At 43.2% G+C, this 20,578-nt stretch overlaps 1 protein-coding gene across 3 annotated transcripts in view; it reads left to right on the forward strand.

The window, feature by feature from the left end:
• The window catches only part of LOC120798810 (receptor-type tyrosine-protein phosphatase mu-like), a 167,763-nt gene that overhangs the window by 132,462 nt on the left and 14,723 nt on the right, over positions 1 to 20,578 (forward strand). For all 3 annotated transcript variants that reach the window (XM_040143474.1, XM_040143472.1, XM_040143473.1), the window contains 5 exons: positions 1,442 to 1,635; positions 5,816 to 5,903; positions 6,951 to 7,027; positions 11,439 to 11,475; positions 19,345 to 19,442. In XM_040143474.1, the coding sequence (XP_039999408.1) occupies positions 1,442 to 1,635; positions 5,816 to 5,903; positions 6,951 to 7,027; positions 11,439 to 11,475; positions 19,345 to 19,442 (494 nt within the window). The remainder of the gene's footprint in view (positions 1 to 1,441; positions 1,636 to 5,815; positions 5,904 to 6,950; positions 7,028 to 11,438; positions 11,476 to 19,344; positions 19,443 to 20,578) is intronic.

A 20,578-nucleotide genomic window follows, 5' to 3' on the forward strand; every position in this document is an offset into this window, starting at 1 on the left:
CCCATCTATCCACTCAACATCCCCCCTTGACTAGGCTTTCTTCCTAGGCAGTTTGGGCTGAGAAGGCATGTGATCTTGCCCTATAGCGTAGCTCTAAAAACACTCTACTGTAACAGGTTCTCATGCTGTATTGTTGCTTATCCCCTCTCTCCTCTCTCTTCTCCTCTCTTTCTCTTTACATACGTAACCTCTTATGTATCTGCTATCTAAAAAGTGCCCATTAATGGTAAGTTTTCCCAAGTGGGCCCTGGGTTGGGGGAAGGAGGTGGTGTTTACTCAGAAAGCAAGTCGACAGTGAGAGGCTGCTTCTGACATGGACATTATGACATGACATTTATTGCATGACCAGTGGACATGTTAGCATTTCACCACCCTCCGTACCGTGCCACCAAGCCACCATTAGCTTAGCATGGTCAAAGTACGTACGGTGCCCCATGGCAGCATCACCCCATGCATTCTCCTCCCATCTCCGCTTCCCTCCTGGGTTGTTTTTTTTTTTCTTTCTTTTTAGGTTTGATTTTTTTTTTTTTTTTTTTTTAATCTTTTTTCATTTTTCGGGGAAGAACGGGTGGCAGGGGTTGAATCCACGCTGTGTCTGTGTGATGCTTCCGACGGTGCCTGCTGCAACATGCTCACTGTGGCCCACCGCACCCCCTCACATCCTCCTCCTCCATGTTTCTGGACACCCTCCATCATCCGCTGGCTCCCCACAGCATCTGTGCCTCATGTCTGCCACTGACTGGATTACAGTATGAAAAAGCTAGAATGGAGTCTGACTCGCAATATGAGCTGCAGCCCAAACCAGCGTACTGTACTACCAGTGAAAAAAAGTAAACTTGTTGTTTTTACAGCATATTCATGTGGACTTTTACGAACGCTCTATACTGTCTCTCGCAGTTGAGGGCCACTGGTGCATTATATTCTGACAGTAGCCATATCAAATGCTCGTAATGTAAGTGCTTTATGTGAAGGGCATTGTACTTTAATGGCTATAGGCTGTTGTACAGTACAGTAGGCCTAGGATATCAAATACTTTCCAGCCACACACTGAGACAGATGGACCTGAACCTTCCCACCACATGACTCATCCTATTACTCAATGATGTTGTGTTGTTATGACCATCCATAACAAACAGATTACTAGCTAAGGTTTGTTTGTCAATCTGGAGGGTGGTGACATAATGCTTAACAGTAAATGAGATAATGTACCATCTGTTAATGGGAAAAGTTGTAAGTGAGATATGAACTGGTAGAAGATTGACATCGCCCAGAGAACTTGCGTACGACGATAAACTCATAAAATACCACTGACATTTACTGCTTCAAGCATTATGTCACCCATATGTCTCTTATAACAATCTACTAATAAGTCAGGCTAGGTTAGCTCCTGCCTCTCCATCCTGACCTTCCCATGGCCTTTTCCTGTGTTTGTGTCCCGCAGATGAGGGCCAGAACATGGGCAGCGACACCAGCAGCCTGGTGCAGTCCCACACTCACTCTCTTAGGAAGCGGGAGCCGGTCGATGTGCCGTACCAGACGGGTCAGCTGCACCCGGCGATCCGCGTCGCAGACCTCCTGCAGCACATCACCCAGATGAAGTGTGCCGAGGGCTACGGCTTCAAGGAGGAGTACGAGGTAGGACGCGACCCGGTTGTCACCCCCCACCATAAAGGTTACAAACACAAATAAAGCCCGGTAATAGACTCGTAACATGTCCATGGAGATTCTCGAGCGGAGATGTTTATTGGTCTAATACTGGGCTGCATTTATGTTTCTTACTCTGTATCTGTCTCTTTCTCTTTCTGTCTGTCTCTCTTTCAGTTTTGCACTGCACAGCAGAACTGTTTTGTTTCTCCCCAGATGCACTTTTATGATAAATTGTTAATGTACCCCGTCTCAGTGTGTTTATGGTGTGATTCATTTTGTTGTTCATCTGTTCCATGTTGTTTGCAGCGACTGTGCATATTCGCGTGTGCAAGCGCGCGCGCGTGTGTGTGTTTGTGTCAAATGCTGTTGTCCTAACGCGCCCCCCCACCACCACAAAAAGGTGTGAGGAACAGCTAGGTATGTGTTAACCCAGGTCCCCTCCATTATCTGAATCGGGTCTGATTAGGCACCGGCGATGGCAGCCTGCTGCTCTCTTAAGACTGTTGTCACAAAACAGCGCCCGTAATCTGACACCATGCCTCTTGCTGACACCAAAACAAAAGATTTTTCCCCAGAAGAGCATCACTCTCATTTCCTCTCATTAGTGTGGGAGGCTGGCAGGGCTTGGCGGCACTCCAGCCTCCCTGCCGTCCCCCAGCACCACACCAGGTAGCCTCATCTCACCCTGATGCCAGGTTGCAACAGAGAGGCTTCAAGCTCTACTTTTTAAGTCCTTCATTTTAAATGTCTAATCTGTATCACTTCAGTCGATCTCACATCACACTGGCCCTTTTCACTGATAGTATTGCTACTTTTTAATACTTACATCCTTTTCCACATCTTCATCTTAATCTTCACTCTTTTTAATTTGCATCAGATCTTTCTCCGTCCTCTCAGCTTTAGTCCTTTACCTCGTATGCGCTCTCCTGTTTCTCTCTGGCTTCATGTCTTTTTCTGTAACTTACTTATCTACACCTCCCACAATCCTTTCTTGCTTTCGTTTCCCGCTCTTCAAACCCCTCCATGCTTAGTTCTACTATGTGTGGGCCAGATTTATCAGTAATTAACTCCCCACTTCCCCCTCATGACTGCGGAATTTAATAATGCAGCCTCCCATTGCTACCTGCAGCATCGGATCATTGAAGGGCTGGAGTGCTTTGGGCTGCCCTCCAGGCCTAATCCATTATGGATAAAGGTGTTTTGTGCTCACGTGGCCAGCATTGCACGAACGCATAAGAATCAAGTCAAGAAGAAGCAACGCCACAACGAACGATTGGCCCCCGTCCCCTTAGCGTGCCGTTACCTAGCTGTCCGCAGCCTGTTGCAAAAAAAAAAAAAAAAAGGCCTGTGGGATGCCTAAAGTGTGTAACGGAGCTCATTCTCTCTTGGCTAGAGCGATTCATTTGTATGTTGTGTTCCGCTGCTGTCTTCTCTACATCAATCTGTCCAAAGGTTAATGCCCTTTTTAACCGTTTATTTTTGATGATAAGATTGGAGCCTAGTGCACCTCTAAACCTGTTGACTTACACTGTACTATATCTCTCTCTGACCCATGCTTCTTGTTATTCTGTACGTTAACTTTGGATCAGATAAACGAGGTAAGCCAATACTTTTGGTTATTTGTGAGTTTTTTTTTTCGACTTGTAGATGATATCGCAAACCCGACAGATTGATGGTGCTTGTTGGCTGTTTTTAAGGCCCTGTCGGATTTAAAACATCTCACATATATGATCTCACCTGAAAAGGGCATTTACCAACAGAAGCTTTGCAAAGATACCAAACTATTTGACAGTGTACAGATGATGAAATGTGTGAATCACTGACATTTTTCTTTTTAACCTTTGTCATATCAAGTATTGAGAATGTCACTATGAAATGTTCTCCCTTTGGGAGATAATAATAATGACTCAAACCAGAGCTTTCTGTTACTATACTACAGTTGTTAATTAAAAATTAAGGTGTGGGTCAATAAATGGTTTAGTGTGTTCCATTATCGCATAGCCAAACCAATCAAGTACCAAAGTTCATGTAAAATTTGGACTACCAAATAGATGATATGATTGGTCCTTCGAAAACCATGAAAAAGACAATCCACAGTTTGCAAACTCGTGATGTATACTTTGCAGAAGCTTTAAAAAGCCGTGTTTGATATAAAGTAAAACAAAATGTTTTGCATGTCTAAATTCTTTTGCACGCTGACACACAGTTTGAGTGAGCAAACAGGAAGCAGAAAACAACTTTCAACTGCATCAAAAATGTTGTTGTTGTCATTGTGTTTCACTTTCAGCTTGTTTTTATGTGAGGGGTAATGTGTTGCGTCTGGCCTACTGCGAGAATCCTGAAATTCTTTAGGCTCCAAAAATGAACACTAGCCCGTTTGAATGAGTCTCCTATTCTCACACAGCAAATGATTAATCAATTCAGAAGCAATTCACCAAACAATTCTGCTTCTTTGTGTTACTTATTCACTTACTTATTTATTTACTTTGCCACGGTGTGTGTGTGTGTTTGTGTGTGTGTGTCAGGTACTCTGCCGTCGCCTTACGTAGGTTTTCCCGTACAGGTTCAATGCAAAGAAAGTTATGAGCTTTACAGTTAGAATAAGTGGTCACGGACAAAGAAACTGCAGTGCTGACAAACTGTGCTGGGGCTGGAGTAAAGCCTGTAATTAAAAGCATACTAAGTTGGATCTGGGCCAAGGGGGATAATTTGAGGATGGTGAAAAACTACCTGCAGATGCACTTAAGTAAAAGACATCACAGACCTGTGCTACAAAATTGTTTTTAAATGTGGAGCCATTGGTTGTTTTTCTATCACTGTATGGTGAATTTCAGGTAGCTAATTATTCCCAGTGTGGTTGTATAGCCTTTAGATTTAAATCCTTAATTTTTATCTATTCGGACACAAACTACCGTATCACGATAATTAGTTGTTTTTTTTTCTCTGAATTTAGGATTCAAGCAGTTGGAGAAATGAGACTATAGCGTCTGAGACGAGCAGGGTCACTCAGTTTCAGAGAGGACAATTACAAAGTTGCCTGGTAACGTCCTTCGGCTTGAAAATGATTTGTCTTCAGATGCTTAATATTAGACCTGTATCCTTCAGAGTGCCAGCATGGCATTGGCATGTTCATTTACTCAAGACATACTGCCACAGGAGGAGAGGCTTACACTGTATAATCTATCTCCGAGACATGCTTCCATCTTCAGTGGAAGGATGGGACGTATTTTTAGCATATTAAAGCTGTTTCTCAGCTAAATCACTAATCCTTAGGACTTAGTACAGGAATATGTCCTTGTGTGGTGTCTGAAAGGCCTTTATTTGCTAGACAAATGGCCTGCTGCCTGCCATCGCGCTGAGATGAATGAAACCATCAAGTCCTAGAACAGTGATGATTGAAGACAGTGCATCCAGCTCTCTCAGACTGGCTAACCTCACGAAAAGAGCTCTCGAAACAATCTTTTGAACATTCAGTAAATGCTCTCTGATCTGCATTTGCAAATAGCCTGCATTCTGAAGTATAGGCCGACTTTTCAAATGTGCGTTAGCTGACTATCAAAAAAGCCAGAACAATGACATGTTTTTTGTCCAGATTAGTCAGCTTGGAGCCAACCCCACCCGCCCCTGCTGAACAGCGGTGGACTGGCAGTGGAGATGTATTTTCATAATTTGGCTTAATTGTGCCTAGTGTGCCATCAGAATGGAAATCTCCCCAGCGAGAGATGATAAATATTTCATGAGCGTAATCTGAGCGGAACAGTTTTGATCTGCAGACGACGAGCTGGCTTTATTTTTCCCTATGACGAGCTGATTGACTGCTTCAGATGAGGAGGACAGACAGTCGCCGCGGTGGCTCCGCCCGGCAGAGCGGGGCAGGGGGGAGAGGTTTGAGTGTGACTCCACCGCCGCCTCTGCCCTAATGGCACTCGCTGTTTGACACAGCTTCCCGGGATCCACCATCCTCCCTGTGTTTCATGTCTAATAATGATGTGAATATATCTCTCTCTGTCTTCCTTTCTGTTGCAATGTTCCCTTCATGTTTTTTTTTTTTTTTTTAGAGCTGAAAGAGGAAGCGTGTGTTCTTTAGTCTGGCTATCTTTTAAAGTGCTCACACATGACACCACATTTCATCTCCCCCCTCTCTGTTCTCTGTTTTTTCTCTTTTCAGAGCTTTTTTGAAGGACAGTCAGCACCATGGGACTCCGCCAAGAAGGATGAGAACCGCATGAAGAACCGATATGGGAATATTATTGCATGTGTGTACAAAGCATCTCTTCAGCGCTCATGAATTTTTGTGTGCAGCTCCCGTTCTTCTGGCTGATTTATTGGCCAGTCTTGTGATTCTGGATAACTATAGGATGCTCAAACAAAGTTTTATTATCAGCCAACAAGAGCAGCTTTGACCTTTCCAATCTACTTCTATATTCATCTTCCTGCAGTGTCTTTGCAGTTATGAGAAATAAGCTGTGCAGCATATGGCACATAACCTGTAGCCTCAGCAGTGTTTATAAAAATGTAAAATTTGATTTCACAATTAATCCATATTACTTATCCAAACTGGAGCTGAGCTGCGATGCAAATTTGCCAATTAATGCTGATTTGAAATGTCATTTTAACCCTTCTTCAACTTTAGTCACCGCTGTCATTGTAAAACCTTGAAGGTCAATTTTTGTTGATTGTGTCATTACTCATTGGCTTTAAAGGTATAGTGCATAACTTTAGAATACAGATCGATATGTTAGTTTGGAGTTGAATATGTGTGCGGGCTTGAGCAGTTACGTCTGCAAGTTTCTTAATTCACAAATTCATCTGACCATCAGTTTATGTCCATATTCAAAGTAAATGTGTTGTGGTTTATTATAATGCATTTGCATTATGCTCACATACTGACATTACTAACCATTAGTTTAAAGTTTATAAAGTTTTCCGTTAAGCGGGCTTCTGTGGTCAATTACGTCCAATAGTACAATTTTAATTATTAACTTTTCGGTCTTAATTTCATTTGGTCCAAGTCATCAAGGTTTCGAACTGACAGCAGCATAATTGTCTTTGTTATACACGCTTAGTCACATGACAGCAGCCCTCCATCAGCCATGTTGCATTTCTACAGCTCCACTTTTACATTTTTTGCCAAAGTGCAATGCCAGTCTGGTCATTCCTCCAGTCGTCCATCATCACTTTCTCTCTTTGTTCCTGTGTTTTACTGTCTGTCTCTCTGTCCCTCTCCCCCTTTTCTTTTTCCTGATGCCCTCGTTAATATGATTAATTCAATGCTGGCTTCTTCCTCTCTGCCTCTCTTCCAGATGATCACTCCCGTGTCAGGCTGCAGGCCCTGGAGGGGGAACAGAGCTCCGATTACATTAATGCAAATTATGTTGATGTAAGTATACACACCAGCCAGCGCCACCAATGCAAAGGTCACTGCGCTTCCTCTCAGGGAGAGAGAGGGCGCTGGTGCCGCCGTCGCGGGGAGCCTCAGGGACCAAACATCCCCTGCCGTCTGCCCATCACTCTCGTACACATACATATTGCCTTAGATTAGAGGGCTGCTGCATCACGCTATTCATTGGATTTTATTAAGAGAAATAAAGATCAGAGGCTGACAGTGCTGGGTGAGAGAGAAGGCAAACCAACGCGCAGGGGAAACTGATTTTATAGTTTTGGATTTTGCTTTGATCAACATCATGAACAAATATTGAGAACCAAAAATGAGAACAAAAAGGGGAGAAGTTTCAAGGAGGCTCAATTAGTGACGTTATAATGGTGGATAAAACTGAAACAATAATACAAGATACACAAAGAGAGCACAACGTGTTGCCTTGGCCATCACAGTTAGAAACAAATATACGGATAGGACAAGTCAAAATTGTTAGTTTCTCATTTTACTGTTACAATATGAGCTTGCTCTGACCTTCTACCTCTATGATTCTTCAAACCCATGGTTTAAAGAAACCAGTAGTAACTGCTGGTCGTAAATGGGACCCAGACTATGCATCCCCCATCTCCCCCATCTCCTTCCTAAGATGTTTTGCTGCACAATAACAAAGTGACACTACTGCCGTGGGGGCCCAGTCATTGTTCACATCATCTTAACGGGTTTCTGGTGAGAAAAATGTTAACATCGGCCATTTTAAGCATCTGAACAAACACCTCATGTTGTCATTTTTCTGGTTAGGGCAGAATGGAACAATGGCAGAGCTGTAGCGGCATCACTCTGCTTCACATCTTTACTCGGCACCCAACTTCTCCCACACTGGAAAACCTCCTCAGTAGAATCGTGAATCAAATTAGATGCAACAGTTTTTTTCCTGTACAGAGGTTTAGGTAGACTTCTTACCACAGGAGAGTACTTGCTGCACAGCTTTTACATGCACTTAAATGACTTAGCAAACCTTTACAGTAACTAAAGTCATTAAAACGTGGCGTGAGACATGCCACCATTCGAAAACAGATCTAACTCACTTAGCTCAATATAGAACCTTCTGGTCCACCCTGATTTGCTGTTAATAGCAGTGCTAGTAGCAGGATGTGACCAGTCACAGCAGCTCATTGGTCTCTTTGAGCATACGCTTCCGCTCCATGTGTAATGGGCTGGCGATGTACCTGCCTCCCTTAGCGGTTTTCTGCTCAGGAGACAACTCTCCCTCCGTCTCCCATCCTCACTTCCCCCGCCCCTCTAATGTGGTAATTTGTAATCTCTTGTTATGCCTTCAAACATAAATTCATAATGCAAGGTGTGCCACAGAAAATGCGGGGGGCTTAAATTATTTACCTCTCCTACTATTCGGTTTATGGTCCATTATGCTGCGAATAGAGATGCTGCGGAGAAGACTCTCACAATAGAGAGGGCCCCCTTTTAAGATAAGAATATACGCATATTAAAAAGGGCCCTGATTGAAAAGGATTTCCACTGCTCTGCCAGCTTCATTGGAAAAGTGCTTAGTAGAAAATGCAGGCAGATGGGTAATGATGTTTTTGCTCTTCAGAAAGCTTTTTAACCCATCTAAAAGCTTGTCCTGCCCAATAAACTCTTATGTGTAGAACATTTCCCACAGTGTTTGTTATTGTACTCTATTACACTGCCGATTATTTTGAGTCATGTATGAGTAAGCAAAGCCAGTCGGGTATGTTTCTCTTCTCCACAGCTGATTGAGTATTTTCATAAGCATTTAGGAGGCAAGGAAACATATCGTAATGGCCTGCTGTCTGCAGAGTTATATTTGTGCCCGCATGGGGCACAAAAACGTTTGCCGGGGTTGTGTACTATATGCTGAAGTAATGCAGTGGTGCGATTAAAATTGCAAGCGTGCACAGAAATCAAGTAACTCAGGTTCACCCAACCCCTTCTCCGAAATGTACGTGTTCATTTACAGGTAATTTGCATCAGCAGATGCGCTTCGGCGATAACGGAAAACCACCCAGATTACATCTTTTATCAACGTAACAAGGAAACGCATTTTATTTGTGTTTGTTTACAATAGCGAGTCCTGGCAACTTTAGTTTAACATTTTTTATGGTTTTGTTTCGGCAATTTAAAGCACTCGGTTAAGGTTGGTCTCGGTTAAATATTGTAAAAGTCCACACAGATTTAGGGCATCAGATTGGATGTGTTGAGTTTTTCAATATTTAACCAAAACCATGATCTTTTTCTAACCATAACCAAATGCTCCTACACGGGACTCAAACCTCGGTGCTGCGCTTTGTACGACCAGCCATCCATCCTCTGGCTGGATTAATCCAGCATGGGTCCCTGGGCAAAAAATGATCAATGGGACCCTACTGACCGACTGCTTATGTTTATTTGGTTAAACCCAATTTAATTGAGGCGGGGGGGGTGGCGGCCTGGAGTTAACATGAGATTTGAGCAGTTCAACCCATGATAGATTTGTCCCTCTCAGATTGTTCTATGTGAAGGAAAAACCACAAATTAGATTAAACAGAAATGCGAGTGTAACAGAAAAATATACATCTATATTTATCTTATGCCTTTAATTGATCCTAAGATTTATCTTGGGAACCACTGCTATTCAAGATGGGGAAACAATATAGCCAATGAAGCAGGACCCACGTTAAGGCCTGTATAATTTCAGTTGTTGATGTGCTTGTTATGCTTATTGCAATAAATTAAACTTACCACAAAACGACTGACACTCAAATCTGCCCTAGATGTCTGGGGCCAGGGCAGTTACTCCCTTTGCCTTGTTAGAAATCTGGCCTTACCCTTCCCTGTGATTTACTGTATATGCAGTACAGCATAAGGACGTCGCTTTCTGGGTTGGAAAAGAAACATTGCCAGTGAAGATGATGAAGACAGCGCTTACTCTTTATTTTCGTCTACGTGTATTTGGCAAAGCAAATAAGTAGTATGTAAATGCATTTTCCCAGGTGATATCTGGGTTTGCACCCCAGATTTGCAAAAGTGGGCTGTCTAATGATATTCAGGCTGAACAAATTCATGCCCACAGGCAAAAACACTTCATGCTGCATATTTTAGACATTCAACATCCCACTGTTACTGGAAAGAATGAATGTAAATGATCATTGTAATAAGCAATGCAGCAAAATACAAAGAACAGAACACATATTTAATTCCTCATTAGTAATTTACACATCCCTGGAAACAAAGCCTGTTCAATTAATAGTTTCAACATTGACATTTCTGCATTTATGTCTTTGTGTTGAAGAAACACACACTTATGTACCTAACGTAACATGCTTATAAAAAGCTGCAAGTCCATTTATAGTAAGCTCTACTCACCTGACAGTCACTGTCAGGGCCCTTCCTTCCTTTCTGTCTCTCCCCCTCTAATCCGATGCCGTACTGGGCCTCCACTTTACTTGACAGAACATACATGAAAGCACAAACAAATCTCCTCCTCAGTCCAGAGATAAAGAAGTCATTAAAAATGGAGGACAGCTGAATAGCTGAAGGAGCCCGGTGGATGAGAGAGAGGGAGTGAGGAAAATATCCTTTGTGTCTTTCTCCCTTCATTGGAGGAGCGTTAATCACAGTCCAAGTTAAATTGAATATGAGTGAGATAAGCAGAGCAGCAGGGGTGGATGGGGGTGGGGAGAGGAGGGGGACAATCAAGAGGAGGCAGGGCTGGGGAAGAGCCTTTAAGTCCTAATGTTTTGTTTCCTGCCTCATATCTCCGGAGAGAAGACAAGGAATTGGACAAATAAAAACTTGAAGGGATTAGAGTAATCCGTGAGACTAGGGGCCTGTTGTGAAGATCAGTGCTGTTAGTTGTATCTTGGGGATTATCAACACTTGGGCTGCTCACTCCAGAGGTGTGCTGCATATAGAGTGTGTGATGGAGAGTGTTTATGCATCCGGTATCCGCCATCAGCTTTTAGTTGTGCATTTTCTTCACTCAGACAGATATTGAAACAAAGAACTGTATGGGTGTACAGTGGCCAGCAAACATCTGGCAGCCTGACTATGCACAATATTTCTTGACTAGTACACAAATTTCTCAAACAATGCCTCTAAAGGTGGAGCGGCAGTGCTCTAAGAGTTCATTTGTGCTGTGGAAAGAGGGGGCATCCGAAACGGCAGCAGCTGTTAATTGGGCTTCCATACAGTTTAAAACTGTTCGGTTCAGTCACATAAAGTGCTTTGTTTGTTTGTGTAGAAATAAACTGAGTTTGCATCGTCAGAAAACAGACTAAATATCAAGGTCGGTGTGTGTTTTCTAAGAGAAATGGCCTCATGACATCTGCTCTTTTACGAGTAAGAGGAAAGTGAGGTGACTCTCATATTCTCCCACCTTTTTTCTTTCTGTTTTCAGGGCTACCACAGGCCAAATCACTATATTGCAACTCAAGGTAAGAATAAAACTTTCTAAAAATTGCAAGGCACTCTGGGTAGGAATGTGTGGGCGGTGAGAATTTAAGACTGTCTGTTAGGGGGGATGGATCTGTGCAGGTGTTCACAAATATCTCTCTGAACATCCCCATCGTTGTTTACATACGCTCTTGCAAACTACTCTTTGATGCTCAGTCAAGTGTGTGTTCGGGGAATCTGTTGCCGCTCAGCACGCACACACACACACACACACACACGCACACACACCGACAAACACACGCTTGTGCACCTCTGATCAAGCAGAGCAGCACACTTTCTCTCTCTCTCTCTCTCTTTCCTCTTTCCTTCCATCGGTGGTGTGGGAGCGATTTATCAGGTAGTCTGGGGGAAAGCTGAATAAATAAATGGATTAGCTGACATGTACAGGCACATTTTGTCACTCTGTTAATCTGGCCAGCAGATTTGCAGGATGAGGAGCACTTACCATGACCCCAGAGGTTAAGTCTGATTGATGGTTAATTGTTATGAATTTTGCGTCGAGAGCCTCTCTTCCCCCCAAAACAAGGCTGCATGCATGGGGCTTTTGCGTACCACTTTAGAAAAAAAATCGTTGGAGGGGGGGCGTTTTTGCGAAAAGGCCTTAATGGATTCACAATCTGCTTTGGCGGAGCTGGGAATTGCATAATTACCTGTTTATTAGTGCATTGCCTCTCTTCCTCAGTGTCTCAATTAAAACAACCCTCTGTTTGCTCTTACTTCAGAAAGAGATGGCATACCAATCAGGCAGCAGACGTTCACTCTGTCTATCCGCCTGCATGCAGAGCACCTGGTATATACTGACCACTGAGTCACACTCTCGAAAGCTGAGCTGTCTGTCAAATGCCGACGCTCCTCTGCTGGGCTTCAGCTCACAAAAACAAGCCGCCTTTACAGGCACATTCACCTCTGGAAGGATTTCAACGGGATTACTGTGACTTCTAGAACTCTCCTATAGTCATTAAGAGCATTTCATTTAAAAATATGCATATGGAGATCAGCAGTGAAAGAAATATTGCAAACGGAGGCCCCCTTTTTGAGCATGAAATTCTCAAAAAGCCAAACGTGTTTCCATTCGAGTTAATTAGCCCCTACTTTCTCATTGAGCTTGCATAATAAGTCCTCATTTTTCTATTGACTGTATCGCAAGCACGATAAGGCTTTTCACTGTGTAGAGCCATCCAGCACGGAAGAGTGTGTGCGCGCGTGTGTGTGTGCGCGCGTGCGTGTGTGTGTGCGCGCGTGTGTGTGTGTGTGGGGGGAAACATCTGTATTCTCTGGGAGAGCAGGCCCTTTTATAATTCATCATCAGCTCCGGCAGACTGACAGGAAGGAAGGCTCAGTCTGCCGAAACTGAGGCAAAGAGCAGCCAGAGATGATAGGAAAGCCAGACACAGACCTGTCTCTTTCAGTCAGACAAACTGCATACTGTAGCACCTGAAAAGAGCACCTGGGCATTGGCACAGTTGCTGGAAATGAGGAAGTAGTCTGTTCTCTCCCCCCAGCTAAGTCTTTCAGTGAGTGACACTTCCACTCAAGTCCTCCGGGACCAGCAGTAGCTCAGAAAATGATGAGGCCCACAATAGTGCTGGATAAGCTAAAAAATCTTTGTCATAAATTGATAGTGGAGGTGGTTTAGGGTGTGCTTAATATGGCAGACGTGCGGGATAACTTTGTCCCCGTTCTCTCATGCTATAAACTACAATGACACTCATTAGTTTGGGGTTTATTCACGAGTACATTTGCTCTCTTAAGGTGACAATGGCAGGTAGAACAGCTGTCACTCCATAAAAGCCGTCATTATGTAGGTCATTCTCCCATCCAGGACTTTTTTGCTGCAGCAACACAACAACTGTCTCTCAGTAATTCACCAACGCCAGCAGCAGCTCACCTACTTAGCAGATTGGGTGCATGGATGTGGCGCAGCCCTCTCAGTTAGCCGCTTTGCCTCTGTCCGTTTTATGTTCTGCGGATCATTTAAATACCGATCGGGCTTAAGCTTCCTGGTGGAGACTGTGAATTACACGGAAGCCAGGGAACGAACAGTTCTGATAAGTCCCTGAATCGTCCTGGTGATGTGGAAAATATTCACGATGCAGGAAAGGGTTCAATTTCATCGAGCTTTCCTCTCCAGTCTTCTCTGCTCTTCCCTCCCCTCCTTGACATGCAGCAAATGTCACCAGCAGCGCCAAAGTTTTATTATTTACAGGTTAACATCTCAAATCCCAGCGGGTTGTGAGGGGGTGGCAGATAGAAAGAGAGAGAGAGCAAATCAATGATAAGTGAGTGTACATTATTCCAAAGTCTGGTGCATGTAATATTAATGGGCAAGAGGGGAACGTAGCCCATGTTTGTCTGTGAGTGTGTTTGCACACTCGTTCATCAGGAGTTTTGCGGCGTACCTGGCTGGGGGATTTCTACAGCTGTCACACTCCTTGCTGTTAAAGGAGGAACAGGCCTGGTCCCAAAACACATCGTCGGCTGCAGCAGCATTAGCTCTCTGACAGCTGGAAGCGAAGCTGCTGCTGGCGTTCTTCCTCTGTGAAGTGCCTCCTCCAAACTTATCCAACTAGGCGCCATGCGCGCCGTACTAGAAACACTGCCCTCACCTTGTGGCTCCTCGAGTGAGCTCTAAAACCAATTTCTCCAGTAACCTGCGGCTTAAGTCTTTGACACTGTAAGCAGTCACTAAGCGAGGCTCTTTATAAAGATAACTAACGACTTTGTTTGAAGCAGGTTTTAAATCTTTGATTTGTGTATCAACATCTCTTGTAAGCATTTTGAACTCAGTATTTTCTGTTTTACTTTTTCTAAAGAAAAAAAATCAAGGAATACCGGTGTTCTGTATTGGTGTTTATTTTGATTATTTTAAAAAGTAATCTGGTGTAAGTCAGACTTTAAAAATCACTTATACAAAAATCAACATGAAAAGTGAACTTTAAAAATGCCGTTTGCAGTTTGCAGTCTGTAGTTTAAAGGTTTGTCCTAGATGAGCCTTTTCTCATGTGGCACCCCTATCTTCAGGATGACATTGTTTGTTAGTACTTTTCCTTTGAAAATGATTCGTATAACCATTTTTCTGATTTGCCACCTCTACAGTTAAGCTAAAACTACTTGGATAAGGAAAGGATCATCAACACAGTTAGAAGAAATCAGTGTTGACTGTTGGCAGGAGACTTGATGTGAACAGCGGTCTCCCACGTCAAAGTAACACACTTTGTTTGCCCAACCATCTGCCCTTATGTCCACAATGAGAACTGTTGTGGTGCTATTACAACATTATACTATAGAGCACAAGAGCTTGTCAGGAAAACTTATGTCGTTTCAAGAGTTTGTACAAACAACCAATGCTATTGTTTTACAACATACTACTCATGCTTTGTTGCAATTTTTCTCTTCACTTTCTATTATCTGAGGCATCTTCTGAGATGTAAATATCACAAAAGAATCCTATTTACTACCCGTTAACTGCGGCGATCAGTGTCAACTTGCACCAGGGGACACGTCAAATTTGGATTCAGGGAGACATGAAATCTGTGAAAAAGTCGATTCCAAACGGATTTAATATTGAGCTATTTTTCAGTGGAGATTGGTTAAAAACCAAAAACAATGGGCCTTAGAAGACTCCAACTTCCCCCTGTCAATAAAAGTTAAGCTGAACTCCAGAGGCTCTCCACCACTTCAACATGAAAGCTATCAAACTGTTTGTGTTTGAGATCCCTTAGTTCTTAGCCACGTATTCATCAAGAGCCATACTCACTTCCTTTTGAGTGTCATCAAGTTAAGTGCTGCCCAGGACCACCTCCTCACCTATTCTTCATCTCTGCTTACGTATGGAAATACAAACTGGCTGGCTGAAGCTTGGCAGGAGTCTCCCATTGGATGATTTACCATATAATGGCAAGTGTTATTGTGTTACTGAAGTCCTACACACCAGCTGTCCTGCTTCTCATTCTCCCTCTCCCAAACTTCTCGGCGGTGCGTATCCTCCCTCGGGGACAAGTGTAGGAGGTGGCTGAGTGGGCGGTTCAATCAGGTTGGGTAGTTATTGGAGAGAATGGAAGTGACTGGAATTGGAGATTGAGATCCTACAATTAAAATCAAGACGCACCACAACATGCAAAGCAGAGGAAGTGAGGGAAAAAGAAGATAAAAGATACCGAGGAACTTTGTTCCAAATTTTTTAGATATCCAGTTGAGAAGGAAAGGAGTCAGCGGAGGTTCATTTCTCTGTCTTTCAAAAATGCAGTTATTATACTCTGCAAAATGTTCTTGTTTTCCAAAGAGAGAGATTCATGAACAGGCTGGCAGCAGAAACATGATTGTAGAGATGATGGTTCATTTTGAAATGTTTTTACAGCCAAAGGTCTTCTAAATTTCATTGCAGAGTTTGTGAAAAATAGAAGCGATTTAAACTATGTCACATGAGGCTGTTAAGAACTGTTTATGCACCACAGAAAGCAAACATGGCTTGATCAATCAAGTGAATAAAATGTGGATGACACTTTGCTGATGCCCTGAGGGAAATTAGGTTGTTTCAGAAGACATAAGCCAATAAAGAGCACAAACAGTAACATAATAAAAAAGGATGCAGAGGCCGCTGCAACTGCTGTCTACTGGCTTTTCCTATAACTTTTCAAGTTACTGGGGAGGGGGGGCAGCAAACGGTGCTGGCATGAGCGCACTGTATCCGCACAGTTTACAGTGATGTGTCAGGTTATAATGTCCGCGCTGTACACCTGCACGACCAGCCGTGCAGCCGAATTGAGCCAGGGATCGCGAAGCATGTATCAACCAGCTGATGCCGATCAGCTAATACGAGGCAACCTCAGTGCTTCATTTCTCAAACCAAAATAAGTCGTTGTTTTGATATTTAGCTCATCTACCTCTTAAGTTTATCCGGAATGAAAAGGACTTAGACTGGACATAGCTCTCGATAGATGTTTCTTTTGATTTGATATCCTTTATAATGGTATTTTTCTAAACAAAGCTTTCAAGGCAAATAATCCCAAAATGTCCTTGGGTAAGACAGCGAACCCCGTATTGTTCCTGATGGCCAGGCCATTGCCTTGTATGGCTGCTGCCGCAGTCAGTGTTTGAATGAGCGAAGGCACTGTGAGGCACTCTGCCCTTCTCAAGTAGTAAGGAAGCAGTAATATTCCGCAGTGAGTTGTATTTACAACGGGGGCTTAGTGGTAAAGGCGCATAACAAATACTGTGATCTCAACACGGCTGGTTCGATTTTAGCAGGGTTTGCTGCCACCTCACAACCGTCCACTATCGCATAGAAACAGAAACGCCCCAAAAAATTCTTGAAATATTCTGTACTGGAAATATGGAAACCTTGTGAGTGAGTGACACACTTATTAAATGATAGATGTCAGTATTGAATTGGACATGAAAACTAAGAAGCCGACAAAATATAAAGAACAGTTGTTGGCATGCAAAAACAGTGTAACCAATAAAAGTGACTTTTTTCGACAGGACCCTTTTTTTAACAGCTCTCTAAAGGTTATTTAAGAAAAACACTACTTTGTGTCTGTGCCATGTTGTGTCTTACCCTGTGACTCCGTGTGTGTCTGCATAATTTGTCATGTCTCCAGGTAATCTGGGCCAGCGCAGGAGAATGCACAACTGCCGATATTTGCATTTACTAATTAATTTGTCAGAAGTAATTTTTTTCTGACTTGGTGCTTGATTAAAACTAATAATTTTAATTAACCAGAATAATAATTAAATTCCTATCAATCCACAATTATTGCTCAGTGAAGTTCTAAATATTGGCGGCATTGAATGGCTGTCTGCTCATTTATTTTGATGTTCACCAGACACGTTTGGGTCCGGTTCTGGGGAAAGGTTGGTGTTGAACAGATGAGGTGTACTGGTAATTACTTTGAGCTTCACCACACACACACACACACACACACACACACACACACACACACACACGCAGAGAAGAAGAGAGGCATGGGCTTTAGCCTCATCCTCAAATTAGTGATTAATTTTGCGCACTCTTGTTTTCATCTGCATTTAAGCTTTCAGCTGTAGAGTGAGCAGTTTGTGATGAATCTTTTGTAGATAGCACTATAAATAAATCTGACTTGACATGTTTTTCAGTGCTCGATCCGAGGAGTGAAAATGGAGGGGGAAATGCGCTATAAACTGCATTTCTGTAAGTTCCATGCAGAGGCAACTGGACTTGCTTGAAGCTGCCTTCGCATAGCACTTGCAGAATACCATGACCTGGATGACTGGGAATCTTCACAGACATATATCTGTCTGAAAACAGTGAAATGAGCTTTATTGGTGTGTACATAGAGTAAAGTAGATTAAGAAAAATGTAGTGATGACTATTACATTGAATCAGACAGATACGGTTACTTATAAAAATCATAAGTACATATAGTGAGAGAATGAGAAAAAGGCTGATGGACAATTAGTATTGTGTATTACAGTATTTAAAATGAATCTTTTAACACACACGTTTTGCCCGCGGGAACCTGGTGTTAAGCAAAAATTTTCACAAACTCTTAGTACTATTAAGAGTTACGTGTGATATAAACTGACATGCAATATACACTAAAAGTAGATAAAAGTATGTGGACGCCCTTGTCCACATACTTTTGTGTACTTTTAGTCTGGAGCTGTTTTTGTTTTGGTTTTTTTATTTGGGCTGGGCGCCTTAGTTCCAACTAAGGAAAATAGGGCTTTGTGGCCCTTTGAAGGCGCCCTCATATTTTAACATGACAGTACCCCAGGTCCATATTTATTATTTATTGATCGATGGTATTGATTGATTAGATTCTTCTCTTCTCAGTCATTGTTGTTCATTTTCAAAAATAACTTCCTGTTAAAAAATAAATGAATAATCCAGGTACTGTGTGATGCATGGTAGAGTATTAGCATCAGAATCAGAAAAACTTTAATGATTCCTCGCAGGGAAATTGCTTTTTTACAGTTACCCAAAACTCAGTTAGGACAGAGGAAGTAAATAAGTTAAAAAGTGACAACCACTATAAAAACTACTAAAAAATAGTAAAGAAACATGTACAAATGCAAATGTGCAAAAAGTGAAAAGTAATGTGCGAGGTAGAATCACAATTATGGACAAAAGTGCAAAAATGGAAATGTGGAAAGTAGATTAATAGTAATTTAAACAGTAAATTAATGTATTGTGCAAAGGTAAACTGAATGAAAAGTGTAATGTGGGTCAACAGTAAATTAACAGTAGTTGAACGGCAGAGTACTGACGGACGTGTGCAGAATGAGGAGGAACTGCATAACTGGATTGCCACAGGAAGCAAGGACCTCCTGTGGTGTTCAGTGGAGCACGTAGTCATTCTGAGTCTCTGGCTGAACGTGATCCTCTGGCTAACCAGTGCACTGTGTAGAGAGGGTTGGAGACGATGACCACGATAGAGAGGAGTTCTGACAAAATTCTCCTCTCCCCGGCTAAGTAAGGAAGGTCAAGCTCCGTCCCCCGGACTGAGCCAGTGTATGAACCAATAAACAGCTGAGCCCTTAAATATGCATGTGTTGTCTCCCTGCCTTCAGAGTTGTCCAGCAGTCCAAGTATGTAATGAATCCTCAAGTCTTTGTGTCCAAATTCATTACAAGGGTCTAATGGCCAACCAAAGTCCTTTGGTTTTAATGTATGTGGACCCCCCTCCAGAGGGGCGCAGGTGTTAAATGGAAAGGAAACCACGTCTGGCTTTATGACAAGCAGCTATATATTCTCCTGACAGTTTCGCTTGATGAACAGTTTTCATCAAGAGAAGTCTGAATACGCGCTTCTCTTTTTGTCAGTAAAATGCCATTCCCTCTCTCTCTCTCTCTCTCTGTGTCTCTTAAAGGCCCCATGCAGGAGACTGTCTTTGACTTCTGGAGGATGGTCTGGCAGGAGAACACGGCAGCTATCGTCATGGTGACCAACCTGGTGGAAGTGGGCAGGGTGGGTATTAAGTGCATGTTCACTATAACCGCAGATCTCAAATAAGATTACCTTGCCCCCAGTTGACTGTCTGTCTGATTGTATCTCAAGGCAAAGAGAGCCATCCTTTTTTTAGTGCATGTGTCGCTGTGAACATCCGTGTCCAGATGTTTGTGTGCGCATGTGCGCGTGTGCGTGCTGGTTTAGTGAGACGTGGGTCTCGCGTGCCGCCAGCTCTTTTTCCATCTGATCAGTGAGAAGTGAGAAGAAACTGATTGATGGCCTTCATTACCAGAGAGGCATCCAGGCGACTGACTGCTGTTTCATCTGAGTGGCTCTATAACAGGAGATTATACCCTGCCGTGGCCACCAGCTCCTACCAGGCTCCTCCGTGCAGAACCATCTCTTAATGTTGTCCTCATTGGACAAAGGGGGGCCGTTATTGAGTGGTGTGGACGGTTCATAATGATCAAACTAATGGTAGAGCCTGGACTTTCTCTCTTTCTTTTTTTTTTTTTGCTTGCTACAGCATGTGGCCAATCTCCAGGAAGAAAAAAATCCCACAGCCCTACCTCAGTCCTAATTTGTTCCACTTAACTCTCACTGTAGTTCCTCTTGGTTAGGTTATAATCAAGAGAAATTGAAGGTCTTAACATACAGTGTAATGCTTTGACTGCCAGGGGATTTTCGCCAAGAATTTTAAACACATTCACACCGAAAGCCCTTTAAACAGAGGCACACGTTGATTTTGCTGATGTGCATTTTTTTGGTGGCGCTTAAATGTAGCAGAGCTGATAATGATTCATGGGCCCATCTCTAGGTACCTCATTAGGCCGTTTCTCTACATAGCTGAGCCCGGCCCGCTCCGCCCCACACCTTCTCCACACCTGCTTAGCTGCGGTGCCGTCCTCGGCGGGCCCCCGTCCCCCAAACCGTCTGTTATATGATCCTTGTCCAATGGCGGGCGGTAGGCACAGTTGGTCACAGTGGTGGTGGCTCCACAGAGGGCCCCATAAAATCACTCCGCCATATCACAGTGGGCCATCTGTTCGGCACAGTTGCTGATGAACCCTGGGAAATCCTGGCACACACACACACACACACACACACACAGACACGCACACACAGACTCTGTCTTGCTGGTTTCACGCACAGGG

This window comes from Xiphias gladius, chromosome 14, assembly GCF_016859285.1.
Source record: "Xiphias gladius isolate SHS-SW01 ecotype Sanya breed wild chromosome 14, ASM1685928v1, whole genome shotgun sequence".
Taxonomy (NCBI): Eukaryota; Metazoa; Chordata; class Actinopteri; order Istiophoriformes; family Xiphiidae; genus Xiphias; species Xiphias gladius.